The 22,840-nt window shown below is 56.4% G+C and overlaps 1 protein-coding gene across 3 annotated transcripts in view; it reads left to right on the forward strand.

The window, feature by feature from the left end:
• LOC116955890 (uncharacterized) overlaps positions 1-22,840 on the forward strand; it is an 86,924-nt gene that overhangs the window by 44,127 nt on the left and 19,957 nt on the right. For all 3 annotated transcript variants that reach the window (XM_076053685.1, XM_076053687.1, XM_076053686.1), the window contains exons 3-11: positions 2,402-2,516; positions 3,652-3,777; positions 8,870-9,073; positions 10,268-10,651; positions 12,567-12,845; positions 14,156-14,571; positions 15,490-15,664; positions 17,767-17,880; positions 21,956-22,249. In XM_076053685.1, the coding sequence (XP_075909800.1) occupies positions 2,444-2,516; positions 3,652-3,777; positions 8,870-9,073; positions 10,268-10,651; positions 12,567-12,845; positions 14,156-14,571; positions 15,490-15,664; positions 17,767-17,880; positions 21,956-22,249 (2,065 nt within the window). In that variant the 5' untranslated portion in view covers positions 2,402-2,443. The remainder of the gene's footprint in view (positions 1-2,401; positions 2,517-3,651; positions 3,778-8,869; positions 9,074-10,267; positions 10,652-12,566; positions 12,846-14,155; positions 14,572-15,489; positions 15,665-17,766; positions 17,881-21,955; positions 22,250-22,840) is intronic.

The raw sequence follows: 22,840 nt of genomic DNA on the forward strand, positions 1-22,840 counted from the left end.
GATGATGGTTCACGATGTGTGATGATGGTTCACGGTGTGTGATGATGGTTCACAATGTGTGATGGTGGTTCACGGTGTGTGATGATGGTTCACAATGTGTGATGATGGTTCACGGTGTGTGATGATGATTCACGATGTGTGATGATGGTTCACGGTGTGTGATGATGGTTCACGGTGTGTGATGATGGTTCACGGTGTGTGATGATGGTTCACCATGTGTGATGATGGTTCACGGTGTGTGATGATGGTTCACGGTGTGTGATGATGGTTCACGATGTGTGATGATGGTTCACGATGTGTGATGATGGTTCACGATGTGTGATGATGGTTCACGATGTGTGATGATGGTTCACGGTGTGTGATGATGGTTCACGATGTGTGATGATGGTTCACGATGTATGATGATGGTTCACGGTGTGTGATGATGGTTCACGATGTGTGATGATGGTTCACGGTGTGTGATGATGGTTCACGATGTGTGATGATGGTTCACGATGTGTGATGATGGTTCACGATGTGTGATGATGGTTCACGATGTATGATGATGGTTCACGGTGTGTGATGATGGTTCACGATGTGTGATGATGGTTCACGATGTGTGATGATGGTTCACGATGTGTGATGATGGTTCACGGTGTGTGATGATGGTTCACGCTCCTTGACAACATCGGCACGAGATATCGTGCCGCTCATTTGTTGCGAGCACTTTGTGTGCACAATGAGTTGCAAGCTCACGATCGCAATGTACTAGGTCCATCCACCGTCTCCCTCCTCCCTCCATCCCTCCCTCCCTCCCTCTCTCCTCCTCCTCCTCCACTCCCCCTCGGAGAGTTGAGTTATTTCGTGAAGGAAATTCCAGCCCCGTACGTCTAGAGAGATAGACGGGAACGGCGGGGAGTGCTTAAATACGCGTGTGTGTGCGTGTGTGTGTGCACGCACACACACGCGCACGCACACAAAGGCAAGGATCCCCCGTGTAGCCCTTAACAGGCTGTTGGGACAAGTGCTGTTTGCGAGCGCCTATTAAGGCTCGCACCGCACACCAAAGGAGAAGCGGGTTGTGTGGCCAGCAACGCTCCCAGCCGCCTTCGTCTTCCCTAGTGCTGATGGGGGTGTTTAGTTTTTTTACTTTACTCCACACCGCACCAGGTTACTCATTTTAAGGCTGAGTCGACCTCGGGGAGGCCCAGGACCGGCTCAGATAATCGTCACCGGTGCTGGTGGCCGTGAGCGGGTATCGAACTCGGGTCGTCGGGCTTCGGACCGCAGCGCGCTAACCGCTGCGCCACCGCTCCCCATACACACACACACGTATGCGCACACACGCACACGTAACAACAACAACAACAACCACCATTCAACCACTAAGTGGCGGTGACGTCACCACGGCGCCTGTGGCCCGCATGATGGACTTCATGGCCACGTGAAGCGTCGAAGGCTCGCTGCTGGCAGGAGGTTACGGGACAGACCCAGCAGGTGCCACGGATTGACCGACCGAGACGACTGAGATGACTGGCCGATGCACCACCTGTGCCCCCTACTGTGCCAGCTCGCTGGGATTTAGCCGCCCGGCGCTCCGCTCGTTGTGAGCGTCGCTCCTCCGCCCTCCGTTGTTGTTGGAGGGCGACTGCCTCCAACTGCCCAGCAGCAGCGTCCTTCACGAGCCTCCTCCACAGAGGCCGATCTTGACACCGCTGATACCGGTCATGGACAATCAGTCAATCTCTTCTCCAGCCCGTGCTGCGCCAATTTAGCCCCCTCGATCCGGCCACGTCTCCATGTGTCTCCCCGTGTCTCCTTGCGTCTCCCCGTGAATCCACATGGCTCCCCATATCTCCATGTCTCCCATGTGATATCACTCAATGCCCCGTGTTTCCCCCGTCTTCTCCCTGTGTCTCCCTGTGTCTCCCTGTGCCTCGCATCTCCTCATGTGCACACGTGTCTTCACTCAACTCCCTGCGTCTCTCCGTGTTCTCCCTGTGCCTACCCGTGTCTCCCCGCATCTCCACTCATCTCCCCGTGTCTCCCATCTTCTCCTCGTTAGTCTCCCCGTGTCTCCTATCTTCTCTCTGTAGGTCTCCCCGTGTCTCCCGGTGTCTCCCTGCATCTCCACTCATCTCCCCGTGTCTCCCATCTTCTCCTCGTAGATCTCCCCGTGTCTCCCGGTGTCTCCCTGCATCTCCACTCATCTCCCCGTGTCTCCCATCTTCTCCCCGTTGGTCTCCCGGTGTCTCCCGGTGTCTCCCCGCACCTCCACTCATCTCCCCGTGTCTCCCGGTGTCTCCCCGCACCTCCACTCATCTCCCCGTGTCTCCCATCTTCTCCCCGTAGGTCTCCCCGTGTCTCCCAGTGTCTCCCCGCATCTCCACTCATCTCCCCGCGTCTCCCCGTGTCTCCGCAGGTTGGGTCTCGCCACTGATAGAGTTCGTCTCCAACCGATGCCATGGGAGCGGTGGCCATGGTAACCGTCTCCGCACTCCTCATCTCCATGACGACCACCTTCATCACGGCCGCAGGTGAGAGGTCACACGGGCCTCGCCATCGTGAACCTTCGTGCACCCTCGACTCGTGACGATAATGGACGTGATGATGGCGATGTTGATGATGCTGCTGCTGATGATGATGCTGCTGATGATGATGCTGCTTCTGCTGATGATGCTTTTGTCGTTGACGCTGCTGCTGCCAATGAAGCTCCTGCCGATGCTACTGCTGACGATGCTACTGCTGACGATGCTACTGCTGATGTTGCTACTGCTGCTGCTGATTATGATGCTGATGATGATGCTACTGCCGAACCTAATGATGCTTCTGCTACTGCTGCTGATGATGCTTATGATGATGATGCTGCCGATGCTGATGATGCTCCTACTGATGATGCTTCTGCTACTACTACTAATGATGATGATGATGCTGATGATGATGCTACTGCCGATGATGCTTCTGCTGCTACTACTGCTGCTACTACTGCTGCTGATGGTGCTGGTGCTGATGCTACTGCCGACGCTGATGATGCTTCTGCTACTGCTGATGATGATGCTTTTGGTGATGTCGATGCTGATGATGCTACTGCCGATGACGCTTCTGCTGCTACTGCTGATGATGCTGCTGATGATGGTGATGTTGGTGATGTTGGTGATGCTGATGTTGATGATGCTGATGATGCTACTGCCAATGATGCTTCTGCTGCTACTACTGCTGCTACTACTGCTGCTGATGGTGCTGGTGCTGATGCTACTGCCAACGCTGATGATGCTTCTGCTACTGCTGATGATGATGCTTTTGATGATGTCGATGCTGATGATGCTACTGCCGATGATGCTTCTGCTGCTACTGCTGATGATGCTGCTGATGATGCTGCTGATGATGATGTTGGTGATGCTGATGTTGATGATGCTGATGATGCTACTGCCGATGATGCTTCTGCTGATGATGCTGCTGATGCTGCTGCTGATGCTGCTGACGATGATGTTGGTGATGCTGATGTTGATGATGCTGATGATGCTACTGCCGATGATGCTTCTGCTGCTACTGCTGCTGCTGCCGATGATGTTGATGATGCTGCTGATGATGCTGCTGATGCTGCTGATGATGATGCTGGTGATGCTGATGATGCTGATGATGCTGCTGTCGCCGTGCGTGCACTCCCATCAGAGCCGCCCATCCCAGCCGTCTCCGTCCCGTCACCGGTCCGAGTCTCCGTCATCCGCGGCTCCCGCGTCCGCCTCTCCTGCAAGTCGCCGCTGGCGGACGTGCGGCTCACGTGGAGACACAGCGCGGGTGAGGGCAGCAGCAGCGGATAGAGCACGCTCACTCACGCGCAGAGACACGCACGCTCACTCACGCGCAGAGAAACGCACGCTCACTCACACGCAGAGAAATGCGCGCACACACACGCGGACAAAGATTGCTTCCTCCCCCCCCTCCGCCCATCCCAGCTCGTGGTAGCGAGATGTTAACTGCCTCGCCTGGTATACAGGAAGTCGTGGGTGTGATCCCTAGGTAGTGAGATGTTAACTACCTCGCCTGGTATGGGTGTGATCCCTAGGCGGGGAGATGTTAACTACCTCGCCTGGTATGCAGGAAGTCGTGGGTGTGATCCCACAGTGGTGAGATGTTAACTACCTCGCCTGGTATACAGGAAGTCGTGGGTGTGATTCCTAGGTGGGGAGATGTTAACTACCTCGCCTGATATACAGGAGGTCGTGGGTGTGATCCCTGGGTGGTGAGATGTTAACTACCTCGCCTGGTATACAGGAAGTCGTGGGTGTGATCCCTAGGTGGGGAGATGTTAACTACCTCGCCTGGTATACAGGAGGTCGTGGGTGTGATCCCTAGGTGGTGGGATGTTAACTACCTCGCCTGGTATACAGGAAGTTGTAGGTGAGATCCCTAGGTGGGGAGATGTTAGCTACCTCGCCTGGTATACAGGAAGTCGTGGGTGTGATCCCTAGGTGGGGAGATGTTAGCTACCTCGCCTGGTATACAGGAAGTCGTGGGTGTGATCCCACAGTGGTGAGATGTTAACTACCTCGCCTGGTATACAGGAGGTCGTGGGTGTGATCCCTAGGTGGGGAGATGTTAACTACCTCGCCTGGTATACAGGAGGTCGTGGGTGTGATCCCAGGGTGGTGAGATGTTAGCTACCTCGCCTGGTATACAGGAAGTCGTGGGTGTGATCCCTAGGTGGGGAGATGTTAACTACCTCGCCTGGTATACAGGAAGTCGTGGATGTGATCCCTAGGTGGGGAGATGTTAACTACTTCGCCTGGTATACAGGAAGTCGTGGGTGTGATCCCTAGGTGGTGAGATGTTAACTACCTCGCCTGGTATACAGGAAGTCCTGGGTGTGATCCCTGGGTGGTGAGATGTTAACTACCTCGCCTGATATACAGGAGGTCGTGGGTGTGATCCCTAGGTGGTGAGATGTTAACTACCTCGCCTGATATACAGGAGGTCGTGGGTGTGATCCCTGGGTGGTGAGATGTTAACTACCTCGCCTGGTATACAGGAAGTTCTGGGTGTTATCCCTAGGTGGGGAGATGTTAACTACCTCGCCTGGTATACAGGAGGTCGTGGGTGTGATCCCTAGGTGGTGGGATGTTAACTACCTCGCCTGGTATACAGGAAGTTGTAGGTGTGATCCCTAGGTGGGGAGATGTTAGCTACCTCGCCTGGTATACAGGAAGTCGTGGGTGTGATCCCTAGGTGGGGAGATGTTAACTACCTCGCCTGGTATACAGGAGGTCGTGGGTGTGATCCCTAGGTGGGGAGATGTTAACTACCTCGCCTGGTATACAGGAGGTCGTGGGTGTGATTCCTAGGTGGTGAGATGTTAACTACCTCGCCTGGTATACAGGAAGATGTGGGTGTGATCCCTAAGTCGTGAGATGTTAACTACCTCGCCTGGTATACAGGAAGTCCTGGGTGTGATCCCTAGGTGGGGAGATGTTAACTACCTCGCCTGGTATACAGGAGGTCGTGGGTGTGATCCCAGGGTGGTGAGATGTTAGCTACCTCGCCTGGTATACAGGAAGTCGTGGGTGTGATCCCTAGGTGGGGAGATGTTAACTACCTCGCCTGGTATACAGGAAGTCGTGGATGTGATCCCTAGGTGGGGAGATGTTAACTACTTCGCCTGGTATACAGGACGTCGTGGGTGTGATCCCTAGGTGGTGAGATGTTAACTACCTCGCCTGGTATACAGGAAGTCCTGGGTGTGATCCCTAGGTGGGGAGATGTTAACTACCTCGCCTGGTATACAGGAAGTCGTGGGTGTGATCCCTAGGTGGTGAGATGTTAACTACCTCGCCTGGTATATCGGAGGTCGTGGATGTGATCCCTAGGTGGGGAGACGTTAACTACCTCGCCTGGTATACAGGAAGTCCTGGGTGTGATCCCTAGGTGGGGAGATGTTAACTACCTCGCCTGGTATACAGGAGGTCGTGGGTGTGATCCCTGCGTGGGGAGATGTTAACTACCTCGCCCGGTATACAGGAAGTCATGGGTGTGATCCCACGGTGGTGAGATGTTAACTACCTCGCCTGATATACAGGAGGTCGTGGGTGTGATCCCTAGGTGGTGAGATGTTAACTACCTCGCCCGGTATACAGGAGGTCGTGGGTGTGATCCCTAGGTGGGGAGATGTTAACTACCTCGCCTGATATACAGGAGGTCGTGGGTGTGATCCCTAGGCGGGGAGATGTTAACTACCTCGCCTGGTATACAGGAAGTCGTGGGTGTGATCCCTAGGTGGTGCGATGTTAACTACCTCGCCTGGTATACAGGAGGTCGTGGGTGTGATCCCAGGGTAGTGAGATGTTAACTACCTCGCCTGGTATACAGGAAGTCGTGGGTGTGATCCCACAGTGGTGAGATGTTAACTACCTCGCCAGGTATACAGGAAGTCGTGGGTGTGATCCCTAGGTGGTGAGATGTTAACTACCTCGCCTGGTATACAGGACGTTGTGGGTGTGATCCCTAGGTAGTGAGATGTTAACTACCTCGCCTGGTATACAGGGAGTCGTGGGTGTGATCTCTAGGTGGGGAGATGTTAACTACCTCGCCTGGTATACAGGAAGTCGTGGGTGTGATCCCACAGTGGTGAGATGTTAATTACCTCGCCTGGTATACAGGAAGTCGTGGGTGTGATCCCTAGGTAGTGAGATGTTAACTACCTCGCCTGGTATGGGTGTGATCCCTAGGCGGGGAGATGTTAACTACCTCGCCTGATATACAGAAAGTCGTGGGTATGATCCCTAGGTGGGAAGATGTTAACTGCCTCGCCTGATATACAGGAGGTCGTGGGTGTGATTTCTAGGTGGGGAGATGTTAACTACCTCGCCTGGTATACAGGAGGTCGTGGGTGTGATCCCACAGTGGTGAGATGTTAACTACCTCGCCTGGTATACAAGAGGTCGTGGGTGTGATCCCTAGGTGGGGAGATGTTAACTACCTCGCCTGGTATACAGGAAGTCGTGGGTGTGATCCCACGGTGGTGAGATGTTAACTTCCTCGCCTGGTATACAGGAGGTCGTGGGTTCGATTCCAACCCTGGCGCCTGCTGTATATTTTGAGTTTGTGTGTCTCTCTCCCCATGGCCATGTGGATTTTTCCGCGGGTCCTCCGGTTTTTCCCTCCACATTTAGAATCAACGTCACGCGTTTAGAGTCTTTTTTTGGCTGCGGTGGTGACGATGGTAATGACGGTGGTGACGATGGTAATGACGGTGGTGAGGATGGTAATGGCGGTGGTGACGATAGTAATGACGGTGGTGACGATGTTAATGGCGGTGGTGACGATGGTAATGACGGTGGTGACGATGGTAATGACGGTGGTGACGATGGTAATGACGATGGTAATGACGATGGTAATGACGGTGGTGACGATGGTAATGACGGTGGTGACGATGGTAATGACGGTGGTGACGATGGTAATGACGGTGGTGACGATGGTAATGACGATGGTAATGACGGTGGTGACGATGGTAATGGTGGTGGTGACGATGGTAATGACGGTGGTGATGACGATGGTAATGACGGTGGTGACGATGGTAATGGTGGTGGTGACGATGGTAATGACGGTGGTGATGACGATCGTAATGACAGTGGTGACGATGGTAATGACGGTGGTGACGATGGTAATGGTGGTGGTGACGATGGTAATGACGGTGGTGACGATGGTAATGACGGTGGTGACGATGGTAATGACGGTGATGGCGATGGTAATGGCGGTGGTGACGATGGTAATGACGGTGATGACGATGGTAATGACGGTGGTGACGATGGTAATGGCGGTGGTGACGATGGTAATGACGGTGGTGACGATGGTAATGGCGGTGGTGACGATGGTAATGACGGTGGTGATAATGGTAATGACGGTGGTGACGATGGTAATGACGGTGGTGACGATGGTAATGGTGGTGGTGACGATGGTAATGACGGTGGTGACGATGGTAATGACGGTGGTGACGATGGTAATGGCGGTGGTGACGATGGTAATGACGGTGGTGATGATGGTAATGACGGTGGTGACGATGGTAATGACGGTGATGACGATGGTAATGGCGGTGGTGACGATGGTAATGACGGTGGTGACGATGGTAATGACGGTGGTGACGATGGTAATGACGGTGGTGACGATGGTAATGATGGTGGTGACGATAGTAATGACGATGGTAATGACGATGGTAATGACGATGGTAATGACGGTGGTGACGATGGTAATGGCGGTGGTGACGATGGTAATGATGGTGATGACGATGGTAATGGCGGTGGTGACGATGGTAATGACGGTGGTGATGATGGTAATGACGGTAGTGACGATGGTAATGGCGGTGGTGACGGTGGTAATGACGGTGGTGACGATGATAATGACGGTGGTGACGATGGTAATGGCGGTGGTGACGATGGTAGTGACGGTGGTGACGATGGTAATGGCGGTGGTAACGATGGTAATGACGGTGGTGACGATGGTAATGATGGTGATGACGATGGTAATGGCGGTGGTGACGATGGTAATGACGGTGGTGATGATGGTAATGACGGTAGTGACGATGGTAATGGCGGTGGTGACGGTGGTAATGACGGTGGTGACGATGATAATGACGGTGGTGACGATGGTAATGGCGGTGGTGACGATGGTAGTGACGGTGGTGACGATGGTAATGGCGGTGGTAACGATGGTAATGACGGTGGTGACGATGGTAATGACGGTGGTGACGATGGTAATGACGGTGGTGACGATGGTAATGACGGTGGTGATGACGATGGTAATGGCGATGGTAACGATGGTAATGACGATGGTGATGACGATGGCGGCGATGATGATGATGATGATGATGTCGTCGTTGTTGCGTACGACGTCGGATCAGACGGCCAATGGCAATCCGGGGAGCTGTGGGGCGACCCCTTGCCCCCTGGCGCCCGGGTCACGGAGGTCACGGCGAGGTCGGGGGTCACGGTCTCGAAGCTCGTCATCGCCTCGCTGGACGAGAGCCTCGCGGGATTCTACCGCTGCCTCCTGCGAACGAGCGGAGGGGCCGCGATCAGCGGACCGGCCCACGTCTCCGTCATCCGTGAGTCGACCGGGGAGGGGCGGGGGGGAGGGGTGCTTGGACCGGTCCTGTGACGGAGTGGAGGATTGTGGGAGTAAGTGTGGGGGGAGGGGGGCAGCGTGGAGATACATTCAAATGAAAAAAGGTGGCGGGACTGCCCTGCAAAGCATTGTGGGAGGAAGCGAGCGTGGAGACACAAAAACAAAGACCCCCCCCCCCGTGTAGCCTTAACACAAGTGCTGTTGGCGAGCACCTGTAAAGGCTGGAACGGGTACACGAGGGAGTCGAATAGGCCAGCAAAACACACCTGCCCGGCCGCCTTTGTCTCCCCGTAGTGGCGATGTTTACGACACACCGCTACACCAGCTACTCATGCGAGGCAGAGTCAATTCAGATATCCGCCAATTGGTGTTGGCCGTGAGCGGGAATCGAACTCTGGGAGCGCTAATCGCTGCGCCACCCGTCCCCGCAAAACAAACAAACACATGCACCAGATATGTGTACACACACACACAGCAACAAAATGCGTACACACGTAACAACAACCCCCCTTCACCGCTAAAGACGCCTGTGCCAGGCAAGGTGCAGTTTGAGGCCAAGTGATGTGCGGAAGGCTCGCTGCTGATAGGTCACAGAACAGACCCAAGCACTCATTCACTCACCCACCCACCCATTAACTCACCCACACACACACAACAACAACAAGCTTTATTCACCCAAGCATACACTCACTGCTCACCTACCGACCAAGCAAACTCACCCACCCACCACCTACCTCACCCAACAATACACCCGCTCAGTCACTCACTCACTCACCCACCCACTCACCCGCTCACTCATCCACCCGCTCACTCAACCACTTACTCATTCACTCACCCGCTCAGTCACTCACTTACTCACTCACTCACCCGCTCACTCACCCACTCACTCACCCACTTACTCATTCACTCACCCACTTACTCATTCACTCACTCACTCACTCACCCGCTCACTCACCCGCACACTCACTCACTCATTCACTAACCCGCTCAGTCAATCACTCACTCACTCACTCACCCACTCACCCGCCCACTCACCCACTCACTCACCCACTTATTCATTCGCTAACCCGCTCAGTCACTCACTCGCTCACTCACCCGCCCACTCACCCTCTCACTCGCCCCCCCCCCACTCACTCCACTCCCCGCCCCCTCCCATCTCCCCTCCACCCCCTAGACACGAACTCCTCCGCCTCCCGCGTCTCCCCCATCCGCGTCTCCGTGGCAACCGGCTCCTCGCTGGTCCTCGGCTGCCTGCACCCCGGCAACAGCAACGACAACAACGACAACAACAACAACAACAACGACAACAACAGCAACAACGACAACAACAACGACGACAACGACGGCGAGGATTCCGACCCGCCCCCGCGTTCCGTCTCCGCGTGGAGCCGTCCCGGCGTCGCCGCCGTGCCGGCTACGCCGTCACCAGCGACGCTGGCGGCGCCGCGTGGCAGGATGAGGATGAGCGACGTGCGGAGGAGCGACGGCGGCCGCTACGCCTGCCGCTCGCCCGGCGCACCGCCGGCGGACGAGGTGGCCTACCTCGTCAGCGTGACGGGTGAGCGGGGAAGCAGCGTGGCGGGGGGGAAGGGTGGGCAATCGCTTGCCCTCGCTCGCTCGCTCGCTCTCACTCTCTCACTCGCTCGCTCTCACTCACTCGCTCGCTCTCTCTCGCTTGCTCTCACTCGCTCTCTCTCTCTCTCACTCGCTCTCTCTCACTCGCTCTCTCTCGCTCGCTCGCTCGCTCTCACTCGCTCGCTCGCTCTCACTCGCTCGCTCTCTCTCACTCGCTCGCTCTCTCTCTCACTCGCTCTCTCTCACTCGCTCTCTCTCACTCGCTCGCTCTCACTCGCTCGCTCTCTCTCTCACTCGCTCTCTCTCACTCGCTCGCTCTCACTCGCTCGCTCGCTCTCACTCGCTCGCTCTCTCTCACTCGCTCGCTCTCTCTCTCACTCGCTCTCTCTCACTCGCTCTCTCTCACTCGCTCGCTCTCACTCACTTGCTCTCACTCACTCTCACTCGCTCGCTCTCTCTCACTCTCTCTCACTCTCTCACTCTCTCTAACTCTCTCTCACTCACTCTCACTCGCTCGCTCTCTCTCGCTCTCTCTCTCTCACTCTCTCTCGCTCTCTCTCTCTCACTCTCACTCTCACTCACTCTCACTCACTCTCACTCACTCGCTCGCTCTCACTCTCTCTCGCTGTCTCTCACTCTCACTCACTCTCTCACTCTCACTCTCTCACTCACTCACTCTCACTCACTCTCACTCACTCACTCGCTCTCACTCTCTCTCACTCTCTCTCACTCTCACTCACTCTCTCACTCTCACTCTCTCTCTCACTCACTCACTCTCACTCACTCTCACTCACTCACTCGCTCTCACTCTCTCTCACTCTCTCTCACTCTCACTCACTCTCACTCACTCTCTCACTCACTTTCTCACTCTCTCACTCTCACTCTCTCACTCACTCTCACTCTTTTTTTTACGATCAGAAGAAACAAGAAGATGCTCGGTGTAGTCGGCACTTTGCTCCGTTCATCATTTCGGTTTTTGTTTAATGCTTTGCTTTATGTAAACCCCACCCCCCCCCCCCACCTTTTTAAATGAAAGATTTAACAAAATATTTCTCGCTCTGCTTTCCTTACCCCTTCCCTCTCTCTCTCTACCCCCCTCTCTGCCCCCCCTCTCTCTCTACCCCCTCTCTTCCTACTCTATGTCGCTCTCGTGCTCTCTCTCTCTCGCTCTCTCTCCATCTCACTCTCACTCACTCCCTGCTCTTACTTCTTCTCTCACTCTCTCTCACTCTCCCTCTCTCTCTCAATCTCTCTCTCCATCTCACTCTCTCTCTCCCTCACTCTCCCTCTCTCTCTCAATCTCTCTCTCCCTCTCACTCTCCCTCACTCTCCCTCTCTCTCTCAATCTCTCTCCCCCTCTCTCTTCGTCTCTCCCTCACTCTCTCTCCCTCACTCTCCCTCTCTCTCCCTCACTCTCCCTCTCTCTCTCAATCTCTCTCTCACTCTCTCTCTCTCCCTCACTCTCCCTCTCTCTCTCAATCTCTCTCTCCCCCTCTCTCTTCGTCTCTCTCCCTCACTCTCCCTCTCTCTCCCTCACTCTCCCTCTCTCTCTCTCAATCTCACTCTCTCCCTCACTCTCCCTCTCTCTCTCAATCTCTCTCTCCCCCTCTCTCTTCGTCTCTCTCCCTCACTCTCTCTCCCTCACTCTCCCTCTCTCTTCGTCTCTCTCTCACTCTCTCTCCCTCTCCACTCGGTGGGGGTCGCACAGCGAGCCATAGACTTACATACAGACCCATGGACTCGCATAGAGACCCATAGACTTACATGGAGACCCACAGACTAACGCAGGGACCCGTAGAATTGCATAACTTCCCTGTGTCTCAACTCACCCTCCCTCATCCCCCCCTCACCCCACACTACCCCCTCACCCCCTCACCCCCTCACCTCCCCATCTGCAGACCCCCCCCTCTCCGCGTCCCCTCTGCAGGAGTTGTCAACGGCTCCGGGCGCAGTGGCCGTGGTGAGCTGCGGCGGGGGCGGGGGCGGAGGTCGCGACCTCTCCCCTCCCCGCTGGCTCCGCGACGGGCGACCCCTGACCCCCGACCCGCGGCTGGACGAGGGCCGCGGCCTGCTGACGATCGCCGGCGTGCGGGAAGGGGACGCCGGAGTTTACCAGTGCCTGGTGGAGCGGGCGGGCCTGGAGGGCGGCAGCGTGACCCGGGTCACAGTGCTCACCGGTGAGTGGGTGGGTGGGTGACTGAAAGTGGGTGAGAGGGTGAGTGGGTGAGAGGGTGGGTGAGAGGGTGAGTGGGTGGGCTGGTGACAGGGTGAGTGGGTGAGAGTGAGTGGGTGGGTGGGTGACTGAAAGTGGGTGAGTGGGTGGGTGAGTGAGTGACTGGGTGAGTGGGTGGGCAGGTGAGAGGGTGAGTGGGTGAGAGTGTGTGGGTGAGTGGGTGACTGAAAGTGGGTGAGAAGGTGACTGAAAGTGGGTGAGTGTGTGGGTTAGAGGGTGACTGGGTGAGTGGGTGGGTGGGTGGGTGACTGAAAGTGGGTGAGAGGGTGAGTGGGTGACTGGGTGAGTGGGTGGGTGAGTGGGTGGGCAGGTGAGAGGGTGAGTGGGTGAGAGTGTGTGGGTGAGTGGGTGACTGAAAGTGGGTGAGTGGGTGAGAGGGTGACTGGGTGAGTGGGTGGGTGGGTGACTGAAAGTGGGTGAGTTGGTGGGTGAGTGACTGGGTGAGTGGGCGGGTGAGTGGGTGCGAGGGTGAGCGGGTGAGTGGGTGGGTGAGAGGGTGAGTGGGTGAGAGTGTGTGGGTGAGTGAGTGACTGGGTGAGTGGGTGGGTGGGTGAGAGGGTGAGTGGGTGGGTGAGAGGGTGACTGGGTGAGTGGGCAGGTGACTGAAATTGGGTGAGTCGGTGAGAGGGTGAGTGGATGAGTGGGCGGGTGAGTGGGTGTGAGGGTGAGTGGGTGAGAGGGTGAGAGGGTGCGAGGGTGAGTGGGTGAGAGTGTGTGGGTGAGGGTGAGTGGGTGACTGGGTGGGTGGGTGAGAGGGTGGGTGGGTGAGAGGGTGGGTGGGTGAGAGTGTGTGGGTGAGGGTGAGTGGGTGACTGGGTGAGTGGGTGGGTGGGTGACTGGGTGGGTGAGAGGGTGGGTGGGTGGGTGAGAGGGTGGGTGGGTGGGTGAGAGGGTGGGTGGGTGAGTGGGTGGGTGGGTGGGTGAGAGGGTGGGTGGGTGGGTGAGAGGGTGGGTGGGTGGGTTAGAGGGTGGGTGGGTGGGTGAGAGGGTGGGTGGGTGGGTGAGAGGGTGGGTGGGTGGGTGAGAGGGTGGGTGGGTGAGAGGGTGAGTGGGTGAGAGTGTGAGTGAGTAATTAACCATGGCTAACAATGGTAACGACGGCAACGACGATGGCGGTGATGTTGCTAATAGTATTCTTAATAGTATTATTAATAGTATTCTTAATAGTATTCTGACCCCGGTGGGTTTTAGAATTCTAACAGGGGTCAAATTTTCCCTTCCCCCCCCCCCCGTCCGCCGAATCTCTCCCTCCAGGCTCGCCGTCGCGACACCTCTCCTCGTCGCCACCCTCCTCCTCCGGCGCCAGCGGAGGTCGCGAGCCCTCCGTCGCCACATCATCGTCATCATCATCATCGTCATCATCAGCGGCGTCGACGCCTCCTCCGCCTCCCGCCGCCTCTCCGGCGACGGCCAATCAGAGCGCGGCGGGGGCGGCCCCGAGGGCCCAGGCCGCGGCGCCCGAGGCCCCCATCATCCTGAGTCCGACGCGGACTCACCGGCCGGACTCGTACCTTCTGCAGTGGATGCCGGGCTCCTCCTCCTCCTCCTCCTCCTCCTCGTCGTCGTCGTCGTCGTCGTCATCCGAGTCCGGTGGTGGTGCTGCCGCCGCCGCCGGCTCCTCCTCCTCCTCCTCCTCCTCCGTGCTCGACTTCCTGATTCGCTACCGGGAGGTGAGTGGCGGCTTCCTATCGGCCAATCGGTGGCTTCCAAATTGGGGGGCGGCCGGTGGTGGGGAAGGGAGGGGTGGGGGTCCACAAGAAATCAATCAGTCAGTCTTTATGAATGTTACGTACCAATATCTACAAACGAAAACACTCAAACTAAACTACTTTGAATTTCACCTGGTAAGGCTCACTGAGCTATGTAGTTATTTTTCAGAAGGGTCCTGGCTATCACGAACGATAGCCCGACGAGGTGGCCTCACATCACCGCGTGGGACATTTTTAGCGGCCAAATCACTCTGCACGCGTGACGCCGCTTCCAAACGTGGAGGGGGAAAGACCGCGAGGGCACGGAGAAAAATCTACGAGACGACGGGGGGGAAAGAGAGAGGCACCGCAAGCTCCAAATGCGCAGCGACGGGCGTTGAGATCAGTGTCGAACTCGCGGCCTCCTGCATAGCGGGCGAGGTAGTTAACAGGGCGGGGAGGCACCTGGAGAAAGCACGCGAAGACGCGTGTCTCCGGGTGTGTCCCCGCGTGTCCCCGCGTCTCCCCCGCGTGTCTCCCCCGCGTGTCTCCCCCGCGTGTCTCCCCCGCGTGTCTCCCCCGCGCGTGTCTCCCCCGCGTGTCTCCCGCGCGTGTCTCCCCCGCGTGTCTCCCCCGCGTGTCTCCCCCGCGTGTCTCCCCCGCGCGTGTCTCCCCCGCGCGTGTCTCCCCCGCGTGTCTCCCCCGCGTGTCTCCCGCGCGTGTCTCCCCCGCGCGTGTCTCCCCCGCGCGTGTCTCCCCCGCGTGTCTCCCGCGCGTGTCTCCCCCGCGTGTCTCCCCCGCGTGTCTCCCCCGCGTGTCTCCCCCGCGCGTGTCTCCCCCGCGCGTGTCTCCACCGCGCGTGTCTCCCGCGTGTCTGCGCTGCTCCCGTGCGCGTCCCAGCTCTCCGAGGACGGCTCCGTGGGCGGTCGCTGGCTCACCGTTCGCGTGCCACCAGACCAGCGGGAGTTTTCGCTGTCGCAGCTGCGGGCCTCGAGCCTCTACGAGGTCGAGGTCCTCGCCCGCAGCCTGCGCGCCGACGGACAGGCCGCCATGTTCACCTTCCGCACGGGGAAAGGTGAGCGGCGGGGGAGGGGCGGGGGAGGGGCGGGGGAGGGGCGGGGGAGGGGCGGGTGAGCAACGGCACCGCGGTGGCTAGGAGATGTTAACTACCTCGCCTGGTATACAGGAGGTCGTGGGTTCGATCCCGCGGTGGCTAGGAGATGTTAACTACCTCGCCTGGTATACAGGAGGTCGTGGGTTCGATCCCGCGGTGGCTAGGAGATGTTAACTACCTCGCCTGGTATACAGGAGGTCGTGGGTTCGATCCCGCGGTGGCTATGAGATGTTAACTACCTCGCCTGGTATACAGGAGGTCGTGGGTTCGATCCCGCGGTGGCTAGGAGATGTTAACTACCTCGCCTGGTATACAGGAGGTCGTGGGTTCGATCCCGCGGTGGCTAGGAGATGTTAACTACCTCGCCTGGTATACAGGAGGTCGTGGGTTCGATCCCGCGGTGGCTAGGAGATGTTAACTACCTCGCCTGGTATACAGGAGGTCGTGGGTTCGATCCCGCGGTGGCTAGGAGATGTTAACTACCTCGCCTGGTATACAGGAGGTCGTGGGTTCGATCCCGTGGTGGCTAGGAGATGTTAACGACCTCGCCTGCTTTACAGGAGGTTGTGGGTTCGATCCCGCGGTGGCTAGGAGATGTTAACTACCTCGCCTGGTATACAGGAGGTCGGGAGTTCGATCCCGCGGTGGCTATGAGATGTTAACTACCTCACCTGCTTTACAGGAGGTCGTGGGTTCGATCCCGCGGTGGCTAGGAGATGTTAACGACCTCGCCTGGTATACAGGAGGTCGGGAGTTCGATCCCGCGGTGGCTATGAGATGTTAACTACCTCACCTGCTTTACAGGAGGTCGGGGGTTCGATCCCGCGGTGGCTAGGAGATGTTAACTACCTCGCCTGGTATACAGGAGGTCGGGAGTTCGATCCCGCGGTGGCTATGAGATGTTAACTACCTCACCTGGTATACAGGAGGTCGTGGGTTCGATCCCGCGGTGGCTATGAGATGTTAACGACCTCGCCTGGTATACAGGAGGTCGTGGGTTCGATCCCGCGGTGGCTAGGAGATGTTAACTACCTCACCTGGTATACAGGAGGTCGTGGGTTCGATCCCGCGGTGGCTATGAGATGTTAACGACCTCGCCTGGTATACAGGAGGTCGTGGGTTCGATCCCGCGGTGGCTAGGAGATGTTAACTACCTCGCCTGGTATACAGGAGGTCGTGGGTTCGATCCCGCGGTGGCTAGGAGATGTTAACTACCTCGCCTGGTATACAGGAGGTCGTGGGTTCGATCCCGCGGTGGCTAGGAGATGTTAACTACCTCGCCTGGTATACAGGAGGTCGTGGGTTCGATCCCGCGGTGGCTAGGAGATGTTAACTACCTCGCCTGGTATACAGGAGGTCGTGGGTTCGATCCCGCGGTGGCTAGGAGATGTTAACTACCTCGCCTGGTATACAGGAGGTCGTGGGTTCGATCCCGCGGTGGCTAGGAGATGTTAACTACCTCGCCTGGTATACAGGAGGTCGTGGGTTTGATCCCGTGGTGGCTAGGAGATGTTAACTACCTCGCCTGGTATACAGGAGGTCGTGGGTTCGATCCCGTGGTGGCTAGGAGATGTTTACTACCTCGCCTGGTATACAGGAGGTCGTGGGTTCGATCCCGACACTGACGCCTGCTGCTGTATATTTGGAGTCTGCGTGTCTCTCTCTCATCATCATCATCACGGTGGCTAGGAGATGTTGACTATCTCGCCTGGTGTACAGGAGGTCGTGGGTTCCATCCCGACCCTGACGCCTGCTGCTGCTGTATATTTGGAGTCTGCATGTCTCTCTCTCTCCCGGTGATCGCGTGGATTTTTCTCCGGGTCCTCCGGTTTTTTCCCTCCACATTTAGAATCGACAACACCGCGCGTTTCGACCACCTGACCGCTATAAATTAACACTCGGTGATGCTACTTAGCCACTGCGTTAAGCCATCATTCGCGATGGCCAGGTCGCTTCGGGTACCTTACCCGGTTAGAAATCCAAAAAGTATTTTTTTAAAGTTTGACTTGCCCCGACGGCGCGGTGAAGGCTACGCGGGGGACCTTTGTCTGTGTGCGCCGCAGAGCGGTCGTCCAAGTTCCCGGCGATGGGCGCCCACGTGGTGGGGGCTGGCCAGGCGAAGAACGACTCCCAGCACGGAGCGGCACGCACCTCGCCAGAGGACGGCGGGCACACGGGTACACGCGTGTACACACACACACATACACACACACGTACACACACACACACGTACACACACACGTACACACACACACGTATACACACGTACACACACACGCATATACACACACACGTACACACACACACGTACACACACGTGTACACACACACACGTGTACACACACACGCATATACACACACACGTACACACACACACGCGCGTACACACACGTACATACACACGTGTACACACACACACGTGCACACACACACACACATGCACACATACACACATACACACACGTACACACACACACGTGTACACACACACACACTCATACACACACACGTACACACACACACGTACACACACACACGTGTACACACACACGTACACACACGTACACACACACACATACACACGTACACACACGTACACACACACACGTACACACACACACGTACACACACACACGCATATACACACGGGTACACGCGTGTACACACACACGTACACACACACACGCATATACACACGGGTACACGCGTATACACACACACGTACACACACACACGTACATACACACACACATACACACACACGTACACACACATGTACACACACACTACACACACACGTATATACACACGGGTACACGCGCGTACACACACACACGTATATACACACGGGTACACGCTTGTACACAAACGTACACACACACGCACACGTACATACACGCCCATATACACACGGGTACACGCGTGTACACACACACGTACATGCACGTGTATATACACACGTATATACACACGGGTACACACATGTACACACACACACGTACACACACACGTACATGCACGCGTATATACACACGTATATACACACGTGTACGTGCGTGTACATACACACGTACATACAATGACAAAGATTCCCCGTCTAGCCTTAACAGACTGTAGGGGCAGGTGCTGTTAGCAAGTAGCACCTATGAAGGCCGGCACGGCACACGAGGGGGTGGGTGGCCAGCACCACGCCCGGCCGCCTTTGTCTCCCCCAGTGACGATGTTTACCACACACCGCTACACCAGGTACTCATTTGAGGCCGAGTCGACCTAGGGGAGGCCCAGGACCGGTTCAGATAATCGTCACTGACCGTGGAATCGAACTCGGGTCGCCGGGTTCGTAGCGCTAACTGCTACACTACCGCTCCCCACATACACACACACACACAAAGACAAAATACCCCCATATAGCCTAACGGACTGTTGCGGCAAGTGCTGTTAGAAAGCACGCCACACCAGCTACTCGCTTGAGGCTGAGTCGACCTAGGGGAGACACACACACGCGAGCTGTGACGTCTCCCGGTGAAGCCCCCTTGATGCTGTGAGCTCCTCCCCCCCACCCCGTTCACTGCTCCCCTCTTTCTCTCTCTCTCCTGTCTCCCACCTTGGCTGCCGGCTTGAGGATCGTAAGTACCCTGACCCACTCCATTGCTGCAACGTTGGTAGTGAGGGGAGACCCCACCCAACAACACTGCCCTGACCCAGCAAATACTGCCTCTCCCCTCTCATCTCACTCCACTCCACACCACTCACTCTCCTGCCTCCCTCTCTCATCTCACTCCACTCCCCTCTCATCTCACTCCACTCCCCTCTCATCTCACTCCACTCTCCTCTCATCTCACTCCACTCCCCTCCACGCTCTCTCCTGCCTCCCCCTCTCATCTCACTCCACTCCCCTCTCATCTCACTCCACTCCCCTCTCATCTCACTCCACTCTCCTCTCATCTCACTCCACTCCCCTCCATGCTCTCTCCTGCCTCTCCCTCTCATCTCACTCCACTCCCCTCTCATCTCACTCCACTCCCCTCCACGCTCTCTCCTGCCTCTCCCCTCTCATCTCACTCCACTCCCCTCTCATCTCACTCCACTCCCCTCCACGCTCTCTCCTGCCTCTCCCTCTCATCTCACTCCACTCCCCTCCACGCTCTCTCCTGCCTCTCCCCTCTCATCTCACTCCACTCCACACCACGCACTCTCCTACCTCTCATCTCACTCCACTCCACTCCCCTCCACGCTCTCTCCTGCCTCCCCCTCTCATCTCACTCCACTCCCCTCTCATCTCACTCCACTCCCCTCTCATCTCACTCCACTCCCCTCTCATCTCACTCCACTCTTCTCTCATCTCACTCCACTCCCCTCCACGCTCTCTCCTGCCTCTCCCTCTCATCACACTCCACTCCCCTCTCATCTCACTCCACTCCCCTCCACGCTCTCTCCTGCCTCTCCCTCTCATCTCACTCCACTCCCCTCCACGCTCTCTCCTGCCTCTCCCCTCTCATCTCACTCCACTCCACACCACACCACGCACTCTCCTACCTCTCATCTCACTCCACTCCACTCCCCTCCACGCTCTCTCCTGCCTCCCCCCTCTCATCTCACTCTACTCCCCTCCACGCACTCAATGGGTCTCTGTGTGAGTCTGTGGGTCTCTGTGTGAGTCTATGGGTCTCTGTGTGAGTCTATGGGTCTCTGTGTGAGTCTATGGGTCTCTGTGTGAGTCCATGATTCTCTGTACGAGACATACACACGTAGACATAAACACATACATAGATATAATTACACATAAATACAGGGACAAAGATAAAGATCCCCCTTATAACCTTTTACAGAGTGTGGGGGCAAGTGCTGTTAGCGAGTAGCAGCACCTATCAAGGCCGGCATGGCCCCCCTATGAGAGGGTGGTGTGGCGAGCACCACACCCGGCCACCTTTGTCTCCCCAGTGACGATGTTTACTACACACCGCTACACCAGGCACCTCATTTAAGGCCGAGTCGACCTAGGGGAGGGGAGGACGGCACGCCCCGTTGTGCGGCCGTGGGATTTTATATATTTTTGTTTATTTTATTTGATTAAAAAGTGCTTATTGTTACCAAGTGCCTAGCCGTATACGGCCCGTTGGGATTTTTAATCTGGCCCGCCGAACTTGTACAAATATTATTATTATTAAATTAAATTTTACCTTTCTCCTGTAATGTCCCCCATTTCCCCATTAGATGGCGCACTTTGACCGGGAGTTACGACACGTTTTTGTATCGTTCATGTTCGTGCAATTTGTTAAATTGCCTTGCAAATCAATGCTTTGCTACCTGTTATAAAGGCCAAATCCTTTCACGTAATGATTTGTTCCTGGCCCGGCCCCTCTGTCAAATTTGATGAACCCACTGTGGCCAGCGAGTTCAAAAAATGTGCCCACCCCCTAGCCTAGCTCTCACTCAGAAGCGACGTGGCTATCGCGAATGATAGCTGCTCGACGGTGTGACTCATGCTCATCGTGGTCATCATCACGTGCAAGATGATGACGACGGCAGCTTCATTATCGAGAAACGCGCGACGTCGATTCTAAACGCTGGGGGGGGGGAAAAGTAGAAAACCCGGAGAAAAAATCCACGCAACCACGGGGAGAGAGAAAGAGAGAGAGAGAGACGCAAACTCCAAATATACAGCAGCAGGCATTTGTCAGGGTCGGGATCGAACCCACGACCTCCTGCATACCAGGCGAGGTAGTTAACATCTCCTAGCCACCGTGATGATGAGAGAGAGACACTAAGACTCCAAATTTACAGCAGGCATTTGTCAGAGTCGTGATCGAACCCACGACCTCCTGTACACCAGGCGAGGTAGTTAACATCTCCTAGCCACCGTGATGATGAGAGAGAGACACTAAGACTCCAAATTTACAGCAGGCATTTGTCAGGGTCGGGATCGAACCCACGACCTCCTGCATACCAGGCGAGGTAGTTAACATCTCCTAGCCACTGAGTTGATGATAATGAGAGAGAGACACTAACACTCCAAATTTACAGCAGGCATTTGTCAGGGTCGGGATCGAACCCACGACCTCCTGCATACCAGGCGAGGTAGTTAACATCTAGCCACCGTGATGATGATGAGAGAGAGATAGAACCCACGACCTCCTGCATACCAGGCGAGGTAGTTAACATCTAGCCACCGTGATGATGATGAGAGAGGGATCGAACCCACGACCTCCTGCATACCAGGCGAGGTAGTTAACATCTCCCCTCCCCCCCCAGTCCCGGAGGCCCCGGACCGGCCCACGGTGGCGATGGCGTCCGACTCGTCGGCCTACGTAACGTGGATCCCGCGCGCCAACGGCGGCTCCCCCATCACCGCGTTCCACGTGGAGTTCCGGCGGCTGGGGGGTGGGGGGGCGGCACCCCCCCAACACTCGGGCGGGGGGGGGCCGGCGCCCGGCGGTGGGGTGGGGGCCGCCACCCCCCACCACCACGCGGCGGGGGAGTGGACGGTGGCCGCCAAGGGGATCCCCCCCTCCAAGCTCTCCGTGGAGGTCAAGGGGCTACAGCCCGGTGGGCGAGGGGACGGGCGTCTGTGTGTGTGTCTTTGTGTGTGTGTATGTGTGTGTGTGTCTGTGTGTGTGTGTGTCTGTGTGTGTCTGTGTGTGTCTGTGTGTATGTGTGTGTGTGTCTGTGTGTGTGTGTGTGTCTGTGTGTGTGTCTGTGTGTTTCTGTGTGTGTGTGTCTGTGTGTGTCTGTGTGTGTCTGTGTGTGTGTGTGTGTCTGTGTGTATGTGTGTCTGTGTGTCTGGGTGTGTCTGTGTGTGTCTGTGTGTCTGTGTGTATGTGTGTGTGTGTCTGTGTGTGTGTGTGTCTGTGTGTGTGTGTGTTTGTGTGTCTGTGTGTGTCTGTGTGTGTGTGTCTGTGTGTGTGTGTCTGTGTCTGTGTGTGTGTCTGTGTGTGTTTGTGTGTTTGTGTCTGTGTGTGTGTCTGTGTGTGTTTGTGTGTGTGTCTGTGTGTGTGTCTGTGTCTGTGTGTGTGTCTGTGTCTGTGTGTCTGTGTGTATGTGTCTGTGTGTGTGTGTCTGTGTGTGTCTCTGTGTCTGTGTCTGTTTGTGTGCCTGTGTCTGTGTGTATGTGTCTGTGTGTGTGTCTGTGTGTATCTG

The sequence above is a fragment of the Petromyzon marinus genome, chromosome 62 (assembly GCF_048934315.1).
Source record: "Petromyzon marinus isolate PM22_M1 ecotype Great Lakes invasive population chromosome 62, UKy_Petmar_22M1.pri1.0, whole genome shotgun sequence".
Lineage (NCBI taxonomy): Eukaryota > Metazoa > Chordata > Hyperoartia > Petromyzontiformes > Petromyzontidae > Petromyzon > Petromyzon marinus.